Source organism: Heloderma suspectum, chromosome 6 (genome assembly GCF_057233095.1).
Source record: "Heloderma suspectum isolate Gila_16-S chromosome 6, 16-S_ref, whole genome shotgun sequence".
Classification (NCBI taxonomy): Eukaryota; Metazoa; Chordata; class Lepidosauria; order Squamata; family Helodermatidae; genus Heloderma; species Heloderma suspectum.
The window spans coordinates 78,839,735-78,860,817 of NC_139463.1; the positions used below are offsets into that span (position 1 = coordinate 78,839,735).

Sequence of the window (21,083 nt, forward strand, 5' to 3'; positions counted from 1 at the left end):
ATAATTATAATTATTATTATTATTATTATTATTATATTTATATCCCGCCTTTTCCCCTATAATGGGACTCAGTATGTATTGTACATGTGTTTGGCTGGAATGTTTGTAGCTATTTACAGTTAGAATCACTGTGTAGTCATTTGCAATGAGTAAACTCGAAGATATTACTTTGATGGCTTCTGCACAAAATTCGAGGAAGTTAGAAAACTGGTCAGCAAGTGTGTGGAATCCCACCAACAGGGGAAAAACCAGTCCGCTGCAGAATCCATGGGTTGGATTCATGAAAGTCTGAACTCATTTGGTACTATTGTGGATTTCTCCAACATCCCTAGCTGTGTACCATAGTCCACTCATTTTAGTTGTCAATCACCACTGAATGAGTCCACACACATACTACTTAGAATTGGGCATCTGTCCACCTCCTTCTTTGTCCATTCGGAAGAAGGCACTGCCATTGAATACCGTGATGTATTCCCCATCATTGCTCAACTATACACTCTGTTGGGTGTGATCCCTGGCAATAGTCAGGGAAACTGATGCTTATAGGATTTGACCTACCCACCAAGAGACCTACACTTATACAGTGTTGTTAGCATAGTAAAACTTTGCCTAATAATCCCAACAGTCCACAGTAGAACTGGTTGGATCCAGATGCAGTCATGCTTAAAGCATACCCATATATTGGTATGGTGAAAAGATATATTTCAATAGTGCTACTAAGTCAGAATCCAACCCAATGTCTGTTTTTCACAAACTTATGACCAATAACATACATGCCAGATGTCAATATCAGATTGTTGTGAAGTATGAACCAACGGCAAGGTTCGTTGTCGTTGGTATGAACCAACGACAAGGCTGCATATTGTCACCCTGCTTATTTAACTTATATGCAGAGTACATCATGAGAAATGCTGGGTTGGATGAATCAGAGGTCGGAATTAAGATTGCTGGGAGAATTATCAACAACCTCCGATATGCAGACGATACCACCCTAATTGCAGAAAGCGAAGAGGATCTAAAGAGCCTCTTGTTGAGGGTGAAAGAGGAGAGTGCAAAAGCTGGTTTGAAACTCAACATTAAAAAAACTAAGATCATGGCATCTGGCCCCATCACTTCCTGGCATATAGAAGGGGAAGAAATGGCAGCAGTGACAGATTTTACTTTCTTGGGCTCCAAGATCACCGCAGACGGTGACTGTAGCCATGAAATTAAAAGACGCTTGCTCCTTGGGAGGAAAGCTATGGCCAACCTAGACAGCATAGTAAGAAGCAGAGACATCACCTTTTCGACAAAGGTCCGTCTAATCAAAGCTATGGTTTTCCCAGTAGTAACGTATGGCTGTGAGAGCTGGACTATAAGGAAGGCTGAGCACCGAAGAATTGATGCTTTCGAACTGTGGTGCTGGAGAAGACTCTTACGAGTGCCCTGGACTGCAAGGAGGTCCAATCAGTCCATCCTAAAGGAAATCAACCCTGAGTGCTCATTGGAAGGACAGATAATGAAGCTGAAGCTCCAATATTTTGGCCACCTAATGCGAAGAGAAAACTCCCTGGAAAAGACCCTGATGCTGGGAAAGACTGAAGGCAAAAGGAGAAGGGGACGGCAGAGGATGAGATGGCTAGATAGCATCACGGATGCAATGAATATGAACTTGAGCACGCTCCGGGAGAGAGCGCAGGACAGGAAGGCCTGGCGTGCTATGGTCCATGGGGTCACGAAGAGTCGGACACGACTGAATGACTGAACAACAACAATGTTATTTTCTGTTTGAAATGCTTATTATTACCAATGTTGCTGCTGAGAATGAATATGATCTCTGGTGTGCTACAAGCCCAGGTACATTGAAGTCATTGTATGTAATATAGATATCTGAAGGCCAAAAAAGAAATAAATCCAAAGTCAGGAATTCTAGTCAACCATGGATTTGGCATTATAACAGCAATTCTTTGTCAAGAAAGCTAACACTGCCACACCCTTTCCCTAACACTTTCAGATGCTGCTTATTGTGTCAAGTGCCCAGAAGATCAATATCCAAACAAGAACCAAGATCAATGTATCTCCAAGCTTCGGACCTTCTTAACCTATGAAGAGCCTTTGGGGATCGTTTTAGTTTCCCTTGCTATTTCCCTTGCTGTGATTACAGGACTGGTGATCCTGACCTTTGCAAAGAACTGGGATACTCCCATTGTCAAAGCCAACAACCAAAACCTCACCTGCATTCTCCTCACCTCCATCCTGCTTTGTTACTTCTCTTCCCTTCTCTTCATTGGCACTCCTGGGAAGGTGTCCTGCTGTCTCCGGCAGTTGGCGTTAGCAATCATTTTCTCCACTGCAGTGTCTTGTGTCTTGGCAAAAACCATCATGGTGGTCCTGGCCTTCATGGCCACCAAGCCGGGCAACAGGATGAGGAAACTGCTTGGGCAAAAAGTGGCAAATGCCATTGTGCTTTCCTGCTCCTTCATTCAGGTGTGCCTTAGCATTGCATGGCTCTCAACCTCTCCTCCATTCCCAGATGTTGACATGCACTCTCAGGCTGGGCAGATCATAGTGGAATGCAATGAAGGCTCCATCCTCATGTTCTACTGTGTTCTGGGCTACCTGGGCTTTCTGGCCCTCATCAGCTTCACGGTAGCTTTCCTAGCCAGAAAGCTGCTGGACACTTTCAATGAAGCCAAGCTGATCACCTTCAGCATGCTGGTGTTTTGCAGTGTTTGGATCTCCTTCATTCCAGCTTCTCTGAGCACCAAGGGGAAAGACGTCGTGGCAGTGGAGGTTTTTGCCATCTTGGCCTCCAACACTGGGTTATTGGGTTGCATCTTTCTCCCAAAGTGTTACATCATTGTTCTCAGAGCTGAGCTCAACTCCAGGAAGCTTCTAACTGAGAAAACTAACTAGGGATTATGTGGAAATGAAAGGTTTTCTCTACTTCATCTCCTTGGTAATTTAGAGCAAGGGAAAGGCAGTTATATTCAGACATTTCAGTGTTTAAGTTCCCACTAATTTTTACCCATTCTCTTGGCACCTCCAAAGAGAAGGATCTGACCCCCTGAAGTTCTTTGCCTCTGATGTATGCAATGATGCTGCCACAGTGACATAAAGCATAATGGTGGCCCAGTTGCCAGATGATGTTGCAGGCACAACCAACTAGATGTATGTGGGAACGGAAAGGGGGTGGCAATGGAGGGAAGATAAGTTGGTGACCTGTATGCACATTCCTGTATGGCCCCAAGCCCTACAATAGGTATGAACTAAGATGGTATGGGATTGGGGAGGGGACTATACTTGGATAGCAGTTCCCTCCCCATTCTGCAATTCAGATTGGTATGTACGACAGTTCCCCAACGGATCTCGGGGAAGCTGAATGCCAGTGCACTCGGCCCCCCAAAATCGGTGGCAGAACGCCCCCCCCCCCCCGAGATGGGACTTAGCTTAGGCGGATTTTCCTGGCGGCGGCAGATCCGGCGGCAGCTCCAGCGGTGGTTCAGCCGCGGCGGCGGCAGTGGCCAGTCTTCCAACCGGCTGCCGCCGCCACCATTTTCAGGTAAAAAAACAAAAAAAGAAAAAAAGTGATAGGCTACGTAAAGATTTACGTAGCCTATCACAGCTAGATTTTTTAAAAAACACCATGATGGGCTATGTAAATGTTTACATAGCCTATCACGGCTGATTAAAACAAACAAACAAACAAATGCGCGTACGCAAATGGCGGCGCCCATGGGCGCCGCCATTTGTGTTCCTTATTTTGGCACGTCTTAGTCTACGGAAACATTTATGTAGACTAAGACGGCGAAAATAGGGGGAACGCAAATAGTGTAGCATCTACGCTATTTGCGTTCCCCATATTTTCGCAGTCTTAGTCTTTGAAAATGTTTACGTAGACTAAGACGTGCCAAAATAAGGAACACAAATGGCGGCGCCCATGGGCGCCGCCATTTGCGTTAGGGCGTTGTTGTTTTTTTAATCACCCGTGATAGGCTACGTAAAGATTTACGTAGCCTATCACGGCTGACTGCAGGGACGCAAACGGCGGTGGCTATGGCCGACACCATTTTCATCCCTGCTAGTCAGCGGCCGGATGTCTGGTTCCGCAGAATCGCTGCGGAGCACAGCCAGCTGGCCAGGATTCCGGGGGGGAGGAACGATCACCTCCCCCCCAGCGAGGATTCTGGCGGGAGGGATGGAACGCCTCCCCCCGCACCATCAGCATAATCCCCGAAAGGTAAGTGATTTTCGTACATCCCTAAATTCAGAGCCATTTCTATTTTGACTTAAATTACTCAATTTAAATAAATCCTGAATTAATCCAAAGATGGTTGACCTGACATGGAATAGGTATGTTGGAGATTGCATCCACAAAACCCTAGTCATCCTTGATTGGTCTCTAGAAGTTGATGTTCTTACAAGGAACATGATGAACCACAAGTGGTAACTCCTGTGAATCCTGGTGTTCCTAGGTGACCCATAATAGCTTGGAGAGGCCATTGGTCTGTCCTAGTAGGGCATTCCTTGCTTTCTTCTCTTTGTTATGCATGGGCTGCAGATGAGATTCTTAACTGTTCTACTGTTTTAATGTGGTGATCATAACCCTAATATAGGCCATTCTTTATTATGGGAGCATTCTCTTATGTGCAGTTCGAAAGATAAAAATAAAACCGTTCGTATAGAGTTGCAGCTACAGGATGTTTACTATACTGGAATTCCTTCAGGGGCCTCAAGTGCCTAAATGTCACAAAGCAGTTAAACATTCAGGGGGAGGGGGGCTATTGCCATAAGTTATACCGATTTTCGGATTAGGGATGGCGGAGAATTTCTCCACGAATCTCCGGGAGGCCGAATGCAGACGCATTCGGCCCCCCGAAATTGGTGGGGAAATTCTCCAACAGCCCCCGCCCCCCCGTGATGGGACTTACTTTTGGTGAATGTTCCTCTCAGCGGCGGGTCCCAGCGGTGTTTCGGTGGCATTTCGGTGGGGGCGGGGGCGGTGGCCGGTTTCCCGACCAGCTGCCGCTGCCGCCATTACAAAATAAGATTTCCAAAGTCAGCCATGATGTAAATCATCACGTAGCCTATCACGGGTGACTTTGGGGGGAAAAGAAAGCGCGTACGCAAGTCGCGGCGCCCATGGGCGCTGCCATTTGCGTTCCTTATTTGGACAGGGGTAGTCTACGTAAAGATTTACGTAGGCTATGGCGAAAATAAGGGAACGCTAATTGCGTTGCCCTTATTTTCGCTGTAGTCTACGTAAATCTTTACGTGGACTAGACGTGCCAAAATAAGGCGCTTTTTTTTTTCAAAGTCACCCGTGATAAGCTACGTAATGATTTACATAGCCTATCACAGCTGACTTTGGAAATCTAGCCGTGATAGGCTACGTAAATCATCACATAGCCTATCACGGGTGTGTGTGTGTGTTTTTTTACTTTACTTTTTTTTCGCGGCCGGGGAGACAGGGCGCTCCTCCCTGGCCGGAATTTCAGCGGCGAAGGATGGGGCGCCTCCCCCTCAGCCTAAATTTTGGCCAGGCGGGGTGGGGCACCTCCCCCCCTCGCCTTAACATCGGGGGGAGAACCGAAGCACCTCCCCCCCACCGAGAAGCAATCTTCGAGAACAGGTATGGGACTTTCGTCCATCCCTATTTCGAAGTGAGCACCTTTTCCTTCCCATGTCAAGCATGTACTTTCTCCTCCTTCTGTACGCTCACTTATATGCTTCTGTATATCAGTACTCTTGGGGGATTATTGCTTTTGTCTATCAGAGAAATATTAGTCCCTGCTCCAATATTATCCCCCAGAATAAAGTGACTACTGCATCTTTCCAACATTTACTGCTCATTACTGCTTGGGTGTTTTTTTTTTAGTCTGATGACTCCAATTATTAGCCAAGATGGGTGTTGCATTAAAAGTTCATCAATAGCTGGGTAGGGCTTAGCCAGTATTGCGTTCAGGAAGGGACTTTGGAGCAGAAGTCCAGGGCCCCACAAAATGCAGTATTTTGAATAAAGTGGAGTAAAACATAGTCTCATATAAAGGGGTGGAGTTAAGCCTGTAAGACCATTCCAATTCATTTGAAGGATTAGGGTGACCGAATAGGGATGTACGAAAGTCACTTACCAATTCGCGGATTCATTTTTGGCGGGGGGGAGGCACTCCATCCCTCCCCCCGGAATCCTTGATGGGGGGGAGGCGCTGCGGTCATCCCCCCTCGGAATCCTGCCTGGTCGGCTCCACTCCGCTGCAATTCCGCGGAGCCACCGGCCGGCTCCGCCCGCGGCTAGGGGTGGACGAAAGTCCCTTACCTTTTCTCGCAGCTTGTTCGCGGTGGGGGGGAGCACTTTGCTGCTCCCCCCGCAAAGTTCAGGCAGGGGGGAGGCTTCCCACCTCGCCCGGCCGAAATTCAGGCCGGGGGGGAGGCTTCCCGCCTCGCCCGGCCAAAATTCAGGCCGGGGAGGAGGCTTCCTGCCTCGCCCGGCCGCGAACACGAAAGTAAAAAAAAAAAGTCCCCTGATAGGCTAGGTGACGATTCACGTAGCCTATCACGGCTAGATCTGGAAAGTCAGCCGTGATAGGCTACATGAATCGTCACGTAGCCTATCACGGGTGACTTAAAAAAAAAAAAAAAAGCGCGTACGCGAATGGCGGCCCCCATAGGGAGCCGCCATTAGCGTTCCTTATTTAGTCGCTGTAGTCTACGTAAATGTTTACGTAGACTACGGCGAAAATAAGGGCAACGCAAATAGCGTTGCCCTTATTTTCGCCGTAGTCTACGTAAACATTTACGTAGACTACAGCGACTAAATAAGGAACGCGAATGGCGGCTCCCTATGGGGGCCACCATTATCCGTAAACCCTTTTTTTTTTTTCTTTTAAGTCACCCGTGATAGGCTACGTGACGATTCACGTAGCCTATCTCGGCTGACTTTGCAAATCTAGCCGTGATAGGCTACGTGAATCGTCACGTAGCCTATCAGGGGACTTTTTTTTTTTTCTTTTATTGCAATGGCGGGGGCGGCAGCCGGTCGAAAGACCGGCTGCCGCTCCTGCCCCGCTCGAACACCGGACGAACCGCCAGCCGGACCCGCTGCCGGGAGGGACATTCAGGGAAGGTAAGTCCCGTCCCGGGGGGGTGCGGAGGATTTCTCCCCGAAATTTGTTCGGGGGGCCGAACACGTTGGCGCTCAGCCCCCCGAAGTTTCAGGGAGAAATTCTCCGCCATCCCTACCCGCGACCGGACATCTGGCCACTGGGCAGCAGGGATGCAAATTGCGTCCCTGTAGTGAGCTGTGATATTATTTACGTAGCCTATCATGGCAGGCTTAAAAAAAAAAAGTACGCAAATGGCGGCAGCTACAGCAGCCACGATTTGCGTTCTGTATTTTTCGCCGTTTTAGCCTCATAAATATTTATGTAGGCTATTAGGACAAAATCAAGGGGATCACAAATGATATAGTGGGAGCCATTTGCATTCCCCTTTTTTTGGCCGTAATAGCCTACAAAAATATTTACGTTGGCTAAAACGGCAAAAAATACAGAACGCAAATGGAGGCCTCCGTAGCTGCCACCATTTGCGTACACATTTTTTTTTTTTTAGCCTGCTGTGATATGCTACATAAATACTTACGTAGGATATCACGGCCTCCAAAGGGATGCAAAAGGCATCCCTGTGTTAGCCGTCATAGGCTACATATGTATTTACGTTGCCTATCACAGCCGTGAATAAGAAGTGAATGGTGGCCACAGGGCGGCCGCCATTTGCAAATTGGCGCGGATGGGTGCAGGTAAGTGGTCCGTTTCACGCGGGTTTCATGGGTTGGGGGGGCTGGGGCTTCGTCCCACATGACTTTTGTGGGTTGGGGGAGGCGGGCCTTCGTTCTGTGATGGATTTTGAGGGGCCGAATGCACTTCCATTCGGCCTCACCGAGATCTGTCGAGGAATTCTCAGACTTCCCTATGACTGAATGGGGCATTGCTTCTGGTGGATTAGGTGGCTTCTGTGCTGAGAGTGGCTTTGCCAAAGTTGTCTGGCATAATGTTTGCACTGCAGCCCTTCCTGGAGATGGTGCATTTGGCCACAGTTATCCATGCCTTAGTAGGGATGTCAGAGGATTCTGCCACAGACCTCAGTGAGGCTGAATGCCAGTGCATTTGGCCTCCCAAAATCCATGATGGAACAAAGCCCCCCTGCCCCATGAAAGGCGCATGAAATGGAGCACTTACCTCGTGCTGTTCGCGCTCCTTTGCAAATGGCAGTCGCATCTGCATCTGCCATTCGCTTCCCTATTTTTGCCATGATAGGCTATGTAAATACTTACATAGCCTATCACGGCTAATGCAGGGACGCCATTTGCATCCTTGCAGAGGCCATGATAGGCTACGTAAATATTTACATAGCTTATAACGGCAAAAAAAGGGAACACAAATGGTGGCGGCTACGGTGGCCGTCATTTGCATTCCTTTTTTTTAACCGTGATAGGCTATGTAATTATGTGGCCAATCACAGCCAAAGGCAGGGGTGCAAATGGTGGCTGCTACGCCATTTGCGCTCCTGTTTTTTTGCTGTGATAGGCCACATATATATTTACGTAGCGTATCATGGCGAAAGACAGGGGTGGAAATGGTGGCCGCTGCACCTGCGAATGCACCCGACTGGCGGCTCCACAGAGTTGCTGCGGAGAGGAGATGGCCAGGTTAGGATTTCAGGGGGAGGTGCGGAGTGCCTCCCCCCCACTGCGAATCACCCCTTCAAATAAGTGACTTTCGCACATCCCTATGCCTTAGTGACTTGCCATTAGGGATGTATGGACTGTGTAAAATCTGCTCCGTCTGTGTTTAGCAGATTGTCAGGTGCCTTTTGTTCCGTCATCCACCAACAGATGGTTGTGAATATCTTTTTTCATCATGCGGAAAAAAAAATACAAAGGAAATGTGGAAATACAAAGCTGAGCAGAGGGGAGAACCAACTCTGTGCGTGTCTACTCAGAAGTAAGTTTTACTGAGTTCAATGTGACTTACTCCTACATATGTCAGCACCCCACTTGCCCCCAGCTCAGCTTGGTATTTCCACATCCAGTTCATTAGCAAGTGTCCTGTTAGTTATCTCAGAAGACCCTTTGCATCCCTGCAGAAGCTGTGATAGGCTGCTTAAGTACTTACGTAGTCTATCACGGCAAAAAAAAAGGAACACAAATGGTGGCAGCTACAGCGGCCGCCATTTGCATTCCCTTATTTTTTTGGCCATGATAGCCTATGTAAATATTTATGTAGCCTATTATGGCAAAAGAGAGGGGCGCAAATGGCGTAGAGGCCACCATTTGTGCCCATCTGTTGTGCCGTAATAGGCTACGTAAATATTTACATAGGCTATCATGGCCCAAAAAAAAGGCAACGCAAATGGCGTCCGCCTTAGCTGCCACCATTTGCGTTCACTGCTCTTATTTTTTTACCCGGATAGGCTACATAAATATTTACGTAGCCTATTATGGCAAAATACATGGACGCAAATGGCGGCAGCTACAGCAGCTGCCATTTGCGTCCCTGTGCAGGCTGCCCAGCGGCTGCCCAGCGGCTGTGGTGGCTCCGCAGAATTGCTGCAGAGTGGAGCTGGCCAGAGAGAATTTCAGGGGGAGGGACAGAGCGCCTCCCCCCGACCTTGAATGTCACCCTTGGAAAAGGTACATGACTTTCGTACAACCCTAATCATGAGGTGGATGTGGAAATACAAAGCTGAGCTGGGAACAAGTTGGGTGCTGACATGTGTAGGAATTAGGGATGGGGGAGAATTTCTCCCCGAAACTTCAGGGGGCCAAGTGCCAACGCATTCAGTCCTCCGAAGGTTGTTCGGGGAGAAATTCTCCGCGCCCCCCGGCCACCGCCCCCCCCCGGGATGGGACTTACCTTTCACGAATGTCCTTCCCGGCGGCGGGTCCCGGCAGCGGTTCGGCAGGTCTTCGGCAGGGGCAGGGGCGGCAGCTGGTCTTTCGACCGGCTGCCGCTGCCACCATTACAAGAAAATTAAAAAAACCCCACCCCTGTGATAGGCTACGTAACGATTAACGTAGCCTATCATGGCTAGATTTGCAAAGTCAGCCGTGTTAGGCTACGTTAATCGTCACGTAGCCTATCATGGGTGACTTTAAAAAAAAAAAGCGCGTACGGCTAATGGCGGCCCCCATAGGGAGCCGCCATTTGCGTTCCTTATTTGGTCCCTGTAGTCTACGTAAAGATTTATGTAGACTACGGCGAAAATAAGGGCAACGCAAATAGCATTGCCCTTATTTTTGCCGGGGTCTACGTAAAAGTTTACATAGACTACAGGGACCAAATAAGGAACGCAAATGGCGGCTCCCTATGGGGGCTGCCATTTCCGTACATGCTTTCCCCCCCCCCAAAGTCAGCCGTGATAGCCTAAATAAAGGTTTACGTAGCCTATCACGGCTGACTTTGCAGATCTAGCCATGATAGGCTACGTAAATCATTACGTAGCCTATCACGGGGCTTTTTTTTTTTTTTTTACTTTTCTTTTGAAGTTCGCGGCTGGGGAGACGGGGCGCTTCTCCCCGGCCTGAATTTCGGCCAGGCGAGGTGGGAAGCCTCCCCCCTGGCCTGAATTTCGGCCGGGCGAGGCGGGAAGCCTCCCCCCCAGCCTGAACTTCGGGGGGAGAAGCGAAGCGCCTCCCCCCCACCGCGAAGCAAGCTGCGAGACCAAGTAAGTGACTTTAGCACATCCCTTTTAGGAATAAGTCGCATTGAACTCAATAAGACTTACTTCTGAGTAGACATGCACAGAGTTGGTTCTCCTCTCCGTTTTAGCCTCACAACGTCAACAACAACCCTGGATGTGGAAATATAAAGCTTAGCAGGGAGAATAATACCTCGTGCAGGGCTCCAGACCCGCACGGTCATTTTAAAAGGTTTTTTTGTTTCTTTCAAACAGCGTTGCTTTAAATAAAGAGTACATTGCTCAGGCACACCTAGGGCAGCCTTGTTTTGGGAAGCCCTGAGGAGGAGGAAGCGTTTTGGCTGAAAGTAAACAGAGACAGAGGGTTTCAATTGAAAAAGAACACCCACAAACTAAGCGGAGAGCACAATTCATTTAAACAACAACAACAACAACCTTAAGTATTTATTATTGGAACATACTACCTTGCATTTTTATTTACAAGATTTTCACGGCTCTATGTGGATGACAAAAAAAAAAGCGCCGCATGACTTCTGGCTTGGCAGGACCTCGTGGTGCCGTTCCTCAGAGGATTCCGTTGCACGGACTGAAGGGAATTCGATCCCATTTCAGTCCGTGGTGGAATTCTCTGACATCCCTATATGCCTGACCTTTTCTCCTTTTGCTTCTGTAGGCCTCAAGCCTACACAAGGTCACATTGTGAGGCAGCCCATCAAATGTCACACCTCCATCCATTGATACCATTAAGGGAGGTCATGGTCACGAGAGATAAGAGGACAATTGGAGGGTCTGCAGCTACTGTCACCTGGCAGAGGTATTAGAAATTTGGGGGAGTGGTTGACCATCTCTTTATCACATGTATGATGATTGCAGTGTGTTCCATATCATAGGGACTATCAAGTGGGAGTAGAAATAGAATTATGTGCTCTCTGATATTTTGCAGAAATGAACCACTTCAGAGAAGCCTTTTCCAATACAAGAACTGGTGGGCTCCCAGTCAGACAGGTCTAAAAATATGTGAGTAAATGGATACACATTGAAAACAAACAAACTGGCTGTTTCATTTGACATTATTATTGTTGATCATTTTATGATTGTTTATTTAAATGTTTTCTAGAGACATCACACTGACAACAAAGGTCTGCATAGATAAAGCAATGGTATTCCCCTTAGTAACCTATGGCTGCGAGAGCTGGAGCATAAGGAAGGCTGAGCAAAGGGAGATAGATGCTTTTGAATTGTGGTGCTGGAGGAAAATTCTGAGAGTGCCTTGGACTGCAAGAAGATCAAACCAGTCCATACACCAAGAAATAAAGCCAGACTGCTCACTTGAGGGAATGATATTGAAGGAAAAACTGAAGTACTTTGGCCACAGCATGAGAAGACAGGATACCCTGGAGAAGATGCTGATGCTAGGGAACGTGGAAGACAAAAGGAGGAGGGGCTGACCAAGGGCAAGATGGATGGATGATATTCTGGAGATGATGGACTCGACCTTGGGGGAGCTGGGGGTGGCGACAGCTGACAGAAAGCTCTGGCATGGGCTGGTCCATGAAGTCACGAAGAGTCGGAAGCGACTGATTGAATAAACAACATCAATAACTGCCTTTGCCTTGCTACAAGTGACCAAGGGGATGAAGAAGAACCTTTGATGTCCCCATAATTCCTAATTAGTTTTCTCTATCGGAAGCTTCCCAGAGGTGAGATCAGCTCTTAGAACAATGATGCAACACTTTGGGAGCGGGGGCAGGGGTCGGGTGGGCTCCTGGAGAACCCAGACAGGGGTGAGTTCACACATCCCTATGCTTAGCAGCATCCTACCTGAAGAAATATCGGGAACTGTAGTTTACAAGGTTACTGATCGATGTGTTCGGGGAACATGGTGCAGAACCTCTTTCATCCCAAGGGCTAGTTTACATTGTGGAGACGCTCCCGAGGGCCGCATTCCAGTAGTCTGTTGGGCCAAAGGCAAAACAGTGGTGCCCCAGTGCCAAGAGCCCTTACTGCCCTTTAAGCCCTTGAGCTTAAAGCCCTTACTGCCCATCACTAAGCCTTAGGAGAGGCATTTCACCCTCATCGAATGGAAGAAATTGCACAAAAGCCAGAGAACCACCAAAAATCAGTGGCTGGGGAAAGGAGTGTGGAAAGGGGATGGGGCCTTCTGGAAAACCCTGGAGGGGTTCAAGGAGATCCTCATTATTGCTAATTATGTCTTCAAGGGCTTTTTTCTCAGATTAAGTATCACACATGATCTTCCAGTCTCGGCCTTGCACAAATAAAGCCACATTGTGCTGGCTGCGAATATGGCAGAGGAACCCTTCACATTTTTCTGTGAGCCAGATGACAATAATTACCACTGGCACCCCATGACAGGCAAGCGAGCAAAGAAATAATTGCCCAGTGCGCAATCCACCTATATGGAATCAGAGTGCCCTGCAGCGGTTACTGCAGTGAGCTGTAATGTGCCCTAAGCAGATGATTTGAGACTAGGTATGTACGAAAGTCACTTACCTGGTCTCGCAGCTTGCTTCGCGGTGGGTGGGAGGTGCTTCGCTTCTCCCCCTGAAGTTCAGGCCGGGAGGGGAGGCTTCCCGCCTCGCCCGGCCGAAATTCAGGCCGGGGAGAAGCGCCCCGTCTCCCCGGCCGCGAACTTCAAAAGAGAGAGAGGGGAAAAAAAGCCCTGTGATAGGCTATGTAATGATTTACGTAGCCTATCACGGCTAGATCTGCAAAGTCAGCCGTTATAGGCTACGTTAATCATCATGTAGCCTATCACGGATGACTTTGAAAAAAAAAAAAGCACGTATGCAAATGGCGGCCCCCATAGGGAGCCGCCATTTGCATTCCTTATTTGGTCCCTGTAGTCTACATACAGATTTAAGTAGACTATGGCGAAAATAAGGGCAACGCTATTTGCGGGCTGTAAATCGTCACGTAGCCTATCACGGGTGACTTTAAAAAAAAAAGCGCGTACGGATAATGGCAGCCCCCATAGGGAGCCACCATTCCTGTTCCTTATTTGGTCGCCGTAGTCTACGTAAAGACTTACGTAGACTACAGGGACCAAATAAGGAACGCAAATGGTGGCTCCCTATGGGGGCCGCCATAGGGATGGTGGAGAATTTCTCCCCGAAACTTCGGGGGGCTGAGTGCCAACGCATTCGGTCCTCCGAGGGTTGTTTGGGGAGAAATTCTCCGCCCCCCCCGGCCCCCCCCGGGATGGGACTTACCTTTCACGAATGTCCCTCACGGCAGCGGGTCCCGGCGGCGGTTCGCCAGGTCTTCGTCAGGGGCGGGGGCGGCAGCCGGTCTTTCGACCGGCTGCCGCCATTACAAGAAAAGTAAAAAAAAAAAAAAGCCCCTGTGATAGGCTACGTAATGATTAACGTAGCCTATCACGGCTAGATTTGCAAAGTCAGCTGTGATAGGCTACATTAATCGTCACGTACCGGGGGGGGTGGGGGGGTGGGGGGCGGAGAATTTCTCCCCGAACTTTCGGAGGATCGAATGCGTTGCCACTCGGCTCCCTGAAGTTTCGGGGAGAAATTCTCCCCCATCCCTATTTGAGACACATACACTGCCTGAGTGGGATGAAATATGGGACTAGATTTCACCTTTGCCAGCCTGAGCTGGAACCGATTGTTTTGGAAGGGATGCAAAATGGCTGGTATTCTGGTTTTGGTTGTATTTGGCATGTAATTTCTGTCCCTATTCTTTGCCGTGATAGGCTACGTAAATACTTATGTATTCAGTCATGGCCACAGGCAGGGATGCAAATGGCAGCTTGTGCAGTGGCTGCCATTTGATTCCAGACAGTGGCAGCAGTGGCCAGAAGTCCGGCTGCGGCCAGCCCCAGCCGGCTGCTCTGCAGCTTTGCCGTGGAGCGGAGCCAGCCAGGGAGGATTCCAGAGGGGATGGACGGATCGCCTCCCCCCCCAGCAGATGCCCCGACCAGAACCAGGTAAGGGATTCATACATCCCTACTTATAAGGAATCAGAGTACCCTGCAGTGGTCAGTGCAGTGAACTGTCATGTTCCCTGAGCAGATGATTTGAGACACGAACACTGCCTGGATAGGATGAACCACGGGACTAGATTTCACCCTTGCCAGCCTGAGCTGCATCCAATTGTTTTGGAAGGGATGCAAATTGGATTGCATTTGGTTTTCTTTCCCATAGGACCAGTCATCCCCAACCTGGTGCCCAGCAGATGTGATGGAGAGCCAGTGTGGTGTAGTGGCAAGAGTGTTGGACTAGGAGCTGGGAGATCCGGGTTCTGGGCCCCACTTGGCCATGGAAGCTCACTGGGTGACTTTGGGCCAGTCACAGACTCTCAGCCCAACCCACCTCACAGGGTTGATGTTGTGAGGATAAAATGGAGAGGAGGTGGATGATGTAAGCCACCTTGGGTTCCTTGCGAGGAAAAAAGGCGGGGTATAAATGCAATAAAATAATAAAAAAAATGGACTACAAATCTTATCTCCCCCTGCCAAGCATGGCCAATCCATGCTGGCTGCAGGTGATGGAAGTCACGTTCCAACTTGGCTGGTGGGGACTAAGATGGGGAAGATGGCACTAGGCTCTTCTTGACATTAGAATTCACTGAGGAGGGAAAATGCCCAGGTTTGAACCCGGGTCTCAGGTTCTTTACCTAGGTGTATGAAATTCTGCAGCAGCAGTGATCCAAATCATAACGGTCATCCAGTTGACAGATGGTACCATGTATTTCTTTGTTTAAAACATTTACATCCTGCCCTATGTCTTTAAGGTCTCAGGGCAGCGTACAGATAAAATCAAATTAGTCAGTATAAAACAATAAATAACTTAAACAGCTAAAAACATATTAAAGCATTAAACAAGCGAATACCAATTAAAAATTAAAACAATGCAAGAGTTAAAGCAGTGTGCTATTTTGGGAATGCATTTGTCCCTCCAAAGCTTTGGTAAAAAGCCATGTTTTCCCTTGGTGCCAACACAAAAGTAATGTCTGCGCAAATTGGGCCTAAAGTGGAAGGCATTCCACAACCGGAATAATTGGTTTGGGGGTGGCATAGGGCATGGATCCTGACATGGGCCAGGATCCTGCTGTCTGATTCCCCCTTCCTGGCCTGCATGCCAGGAGCCCTGGTGGCGGAAGGCAGGGCCAGGGGGACACCACAGCATGGACCGCTTATGTGAACCCCTTTCCACGAGTGCCAAGACCAACCCACAGCACCCATACTAGCCTGGTCGTGGTACCACATCCCCGGGATCCCTTACAGGAATCCCCCACGGGGAGGAGTGGGTGGCCCAATCCCACTCCCCCTGAGCAATGGATCCAGACTAGTGCCTCTCGTTCCCACAGAGTTCTGACGAATGCTATAAAATGAAGCATCTACAAAGACTTTACTGATAGTCCAGATCAACTTCATTACTATGGAATTACTCCCTCAGTGGGGAAGACAAAGCAAAACAAAACCGCACAGCCTCATTAGCTGGCAACTACTTCTGCCATTTCTTCACTTCTGCTTCTTTCCAGCTCTACAATATCTTTTGAAGGTGTGGCGACCAGAGCTGTACACAGGATTGCAAGTGTAGTTGCACCACAGATTTATATAAGGGCGATATGATATGGGCAGTTTTACGCTCAATTCCTTTCCTAATTATGCCCACCACGGAGTTTGCCTTCTTTATGGTGGCCGCACACTGGGTAGATATTTTCACCGAGCTGTCTACCACAACCCCAAGATCTCTTCTTTGCTTGGCCACCACTAGCTGTCAGATCCCATCAGGTTATATTTGAAATGGGTTTTTTTTTGCCCCAACATGTATCACTTTACACTTGCTTACATTGAACTGCATTTGCCATTTTGATGCCCTTTCCTCCAATTTGGAAAGATTGTTTTGGAGCTCCTCCAAACCCAACTTTGTTTTACCCACCCTAAATAATTTGGTGTCATTGGCAAACTTGCCCACTTCACTGTTCACTCTGGATGCCCGGTCATTTATTAAGAAGTTAAAAAACATTGGTCCCAATACAGATCTCTGTGGGACCCCACTATTTACATCCTGCATTTACATCTCTGCTTTCTGTTCTTTAACCAGTTACTGATCTATAAGAGGACGTCTCCTCATATTCCATGACCAGCAAATTTCCTCAAGCGTCTTTGGTGAGGGACCTTGTAGGCATTTCTTCCTAGGTTGCAACAGCTGGGATTCTTTAGCTTGGAAAAATGAGGGAAAGAGGAGACATGATAGATGTATACAAAATTATGCCTGGTGTGGAGAAAGTGGATAGGGAGACATTTTTCTGCCTCACTCAAGAGTCTACAACTCAGGGTCAACCTGTGAAGCTGATTGGTGGGAGATTCAGAACAGAGAAAAGGAAGTACTGCTTCACACAGTGCAGAGTAAAACTATGGCATTCTCTAGCACAGGAAGTAGTGATGTTCACCAATTTGGATGGCTTTAAAAGGGGGTTGGACAAATTCCTTGAGGGAAGGCTATCAATGGATGCAAGTCTTGATGGCTACCTCCAGTACCAGGGGCAGTGAGCCTATGTACACCACTTGCTGGGGAACATGAGTGGGAGGGTGCTGTTGCACTCATACCCTGCTTGTGGGTTCCTGGTCAATTGCTGGTTGGCCACTGTGTGAACAGAATGCGGGACTAGATGGACCCTTGGTCTGATCCAGCATGGCTCTTCTTCTGTTCTTAGGAAGAAGATTTGTTAATTTAAAAATAGAAAATACAAAGTGGGAGGGGCAGGGCACCTTAGTGGGTGCCAATGAAGTTGTACAGGGCTGCTCTGCTGCCCATGGGCACAATGTTGCCTCCCCACAGACTACAAGCCTGGTTGGACGGTGTTCCTCTCAAAGTTATTTTGAACTTTATATGTCGAATCATTAGGAGGAATTGATTTTTTTAAATATTTTGTACATGTGTTTGGCTGGAATGTTTGTAGCCATTTACAATTAGCATCACTGTGTAGTCATTTGCAATGAGTAAACTCGAAGATTTTTCTTTGATGGAATTTGCACAAAATTCAAGGAAGTTAGAAAACTGGTCCGCACGTCTGTGGAATCCCACCAACAGGGGAAAAACCAGTTCGCTGCAGAATCCATGGGCTGGATTCATGAAAGTCTGAACTTATTTGTTACCATTGTGGATTTCTCCAACATCCCTAGCTGTGGACCATAGTCCACTCATCTTCGTTGGAAATCACCACTGAATGAGCCCACACACATACTAATTGCAATTGTGCATCTGTCCTCCTCCTTCATTGTCCATTCAGAAGAAGGCACTGCCATCGAAGTCTGAATAAAATTGCTATGAACCATCTCTGTGGCTTGTGTTTGGCTGGGAGAAAGGAGGAGATTGCTTGCAGTACAGAATATTAATGGAAGTTGAGAAAGCACAACATGACAGGTGGAATCATGTGGACAGCTGCAAAAGGGAGATGAAAGAGTGGGAATTAGCAGAGCAGTAATGCATTTAAGAGATTACTATCTCCCATCACGTTCATTTATTATTATTATTATTATTATTATCAATTATTATTTTACTTATTTATTTCTATACTGCCCAATAGGCGAAGGTCTCCGGGTGGCTCACAAAAATAAAGCCCCCAAAGTTCAGGACAAAACAATCTATAATATGAAAGCTAAAAACCACAAAATAACAGTACAACCACAATAAAACCTAGCAGCAATGCAGAGATTGAAAATACAGATTTAAAACACCAGAGCTAGAAGATTAGGAAGCAAAAATGGTAAAATACAGGGAGGATTAAAAGGTTTCCACCTGGCACCAGAAGGAGTACAAGGTAGGTGCCAGGAGAACCTCTCTAGGGAGCTCATTCCATAGCCCAGGTGCCACAGCTGATATGGCCCTCTTCCTGTTAGCTACCCTCTTCTCTTCCTTTTGCAGGGGGCATGGAAAAGGCCCCAGTCTGTAAATTACCATGATTTATTCTCCATTGTTGCTCAACTATACACTCTGTTGGGTGTCTGATCCCTGGCAATAGTCAGGGAAACTGATGCTTACAGGATTAGACCTACCCACCCAGAGACCTACACTTACACAGTGTTGTTAGCATAGTAAAACTTTGCCTAATATTCCCAACAGTCCACAGTAGAACTGGTTATCCTGTAGGAATGTCAGAGAATTCCACAACGGATCACGCTGAGGCTGAATGCCAGTACATTCAGCCACCCCGAAATCCATCGTGGAACGAAGCCCCTGCCCCCCCACCCCACGAAAGGGACACAGGATGAAGTCCCCTCTGCCCCCACCCCATGAAAGGTGCACGAAACAGAGCACATACCTGCTCCCGTCCGCGCTGCTTTGCGAATGGCGGCCGTCCTGCGGCTGCCATTCACTTCCTCCTCTTCATAGCCGTGATAGTGATGTACGAAAGGGACTTACCTGGTCCTGCAGCTTGCTTCGCAGTGGGGGGGAGGCACTTCAGTTCTCCCCCCAAAGTTCAGGCTGGGGGGGAGGCGCCCCACCTCGCCCACCTGAAATTCAGGCGGGGGAGAAGTGCCCCGTCTCCCGGCCGCGAAAGAAAAAGTGAAAAAAAAACCCGTGATAGGCTACGTAATGATTAACGTAGCCTATCACTGCTAGATTTCCAAAGTCAGCCGTGATAGGCTACGTTAATCGTTACGTAGCCTATCACGGGTGACTTTGAAAAAAAAAGCGTGTACGCAAATGGCGGCACCCATGGGCGCCGCCATTTGTGTTCCTTATTTGGGCCCGGCTAGTCTACGTAAAGATTTATGTAGACTACGGCGAAAATAAAGGCAATGCAAATAGCGTTGCCCTTATTTTCGCCATAGTCTACGTAAATCTTTACGTAAACTACCGGTCCTAAATAAGGGTATTTATTTATACTAAATAAATGGGCACCGCCATTTGCGTATGCGCTTTGTTTTTGTTTTTTTCAAAGTCACCCATGATAGGCTACGTAACAATTAATGTAGCCTATCATGGCTGACTTTGGAAATCTAGCCGTGATAGGCTACGTTAATCATTACGTAGCCTATCCCTTTTTTTTTTTACTTTATTTTGTAATGGTGGTGGCGGCAGCCGGTCGGAAGACCGGCCACTGCCCCCGCCCCCACCGAAACGTCGCCGAAACGCTGCCGGGACCCGCCACCAGGAGGGACATTTGCAGGAGGTAAGTCCCATCCTGGGGGGGTGGGGGGCGGAGAATTTCACCGCCAATTTCGGGGGGCCAAATGCCTTGGCATTTGGCCTCCTCGAGATTCGGGGAGAAATTCACGGCCATCCCTAAGCCATGATAGGCTACATAAATACTTAGGATGCCATTTGCATCCCTGAGGAGGTCGTGATAGGCTTCGTAAGTATTTACATAGCCTATCATGGCGGGGGGGTGGAACCCCAGCATATGCAAATAGCGGTGGCTACCGCCATTTGCATATGCTGGGTTCCCCCCCCCCCGCCATGATAGGCCACATAAGTATTTATGTAGCCTAACACAGCAGGGGGGAAAAAAAAACCCCAGTGTATGCAAATGGTGGCCGCTACCGCCATTTGCGTACATTGGGGTTTTTCCCCCTGCTATGATAGGCTACGTAAATATTTATGTAGCCTATCATGGCTCAATACAGGGATGCAAATGGCGGCGGCTATGACAGCTGCCATTTGCGTCCCTGCAGGGCTGCCCAGCGGCTGGATGTCTGGCTGTGGGTGGCCGGAGCCGGTCGGAGGCTCCGCGGCTTGGCCGCGGAGCGAAGATGGCCTGGCAAGATTCTGGGGGGAGGGACAGAGCACCTCCCCCCCACCATGGATTGCCTGGTGCGGAGCCTGGTAGGTGTTTCATACATCCCTATTATCCTGGTCTCCTGGCTGGCCGCGGCCGGGCTGCCGCCACCGCTATTGCCGTTCGTGAGGCTGTGATAGGCTACGTAAGAATTTACGTAGCCTATCATGGCTACCCCCCCAAAAAAAAACCCAGCATACTCAAATGGCGGCGGCTACGGTGGCCGCCATTTGCGTTCCCTATTTTTCGCTGATTTATCTTACGTAAATATTTAAGTAAGATAAAACAGTGAAAAAAAGGGGAACACAAATAGCGTAGTGGGCGCTATTTGTGTTCCTTTATTTTTTGCCATAATAGCCTACGTAAATATTTGGATAAGGCCCTCTTCCTGTTAGCCACCCACTTCTCTTCCTTTTGCAAGGAGCATGGAAAAGGACCCAGTCTGTAAATTACCATGATTTATTCTCCATTGTTGCTCAACTATACAGTCTGTTGGGTGTGATCCCTGGCAATATGCAGGGAAACTGATGCTTACAGGATTTGACCTAAACCCCCAGAGACGTACACTTCCACGGTCTTGTTAGCATAGTAAAACTCTGCCTAATAATCCCAACAGTCCACAGTAGAACTGGTTGGATCCAGAT

The 21,083-nt window shown here is 48.3% G+C and overlaps 1 protein-coding gene across 1 annotated transcript in view; it reads left to right on the forward strand.

The window, feature by feature from the left end:
• The first annotated feature begins 2,379 nt into the window (after positions 1–2,379).
• The window catches only part of LOC146341334 (vomeronasal type-2 receptor 26-like), a 37,205-nt gene continuing 18,501 nt past the window's right edge, over positions 2,380–21,083 (forward strand). The window contains exon 1 of the mRNA XM_084807375.1: positions 2,380–2,628. Within this exon, the coding sequence (XP_084663501.1) occupies positions 2,380–2,628 (249 nt within the window). The remainder of the gene's footprint in view (positions 2,629–21,083) is intronic.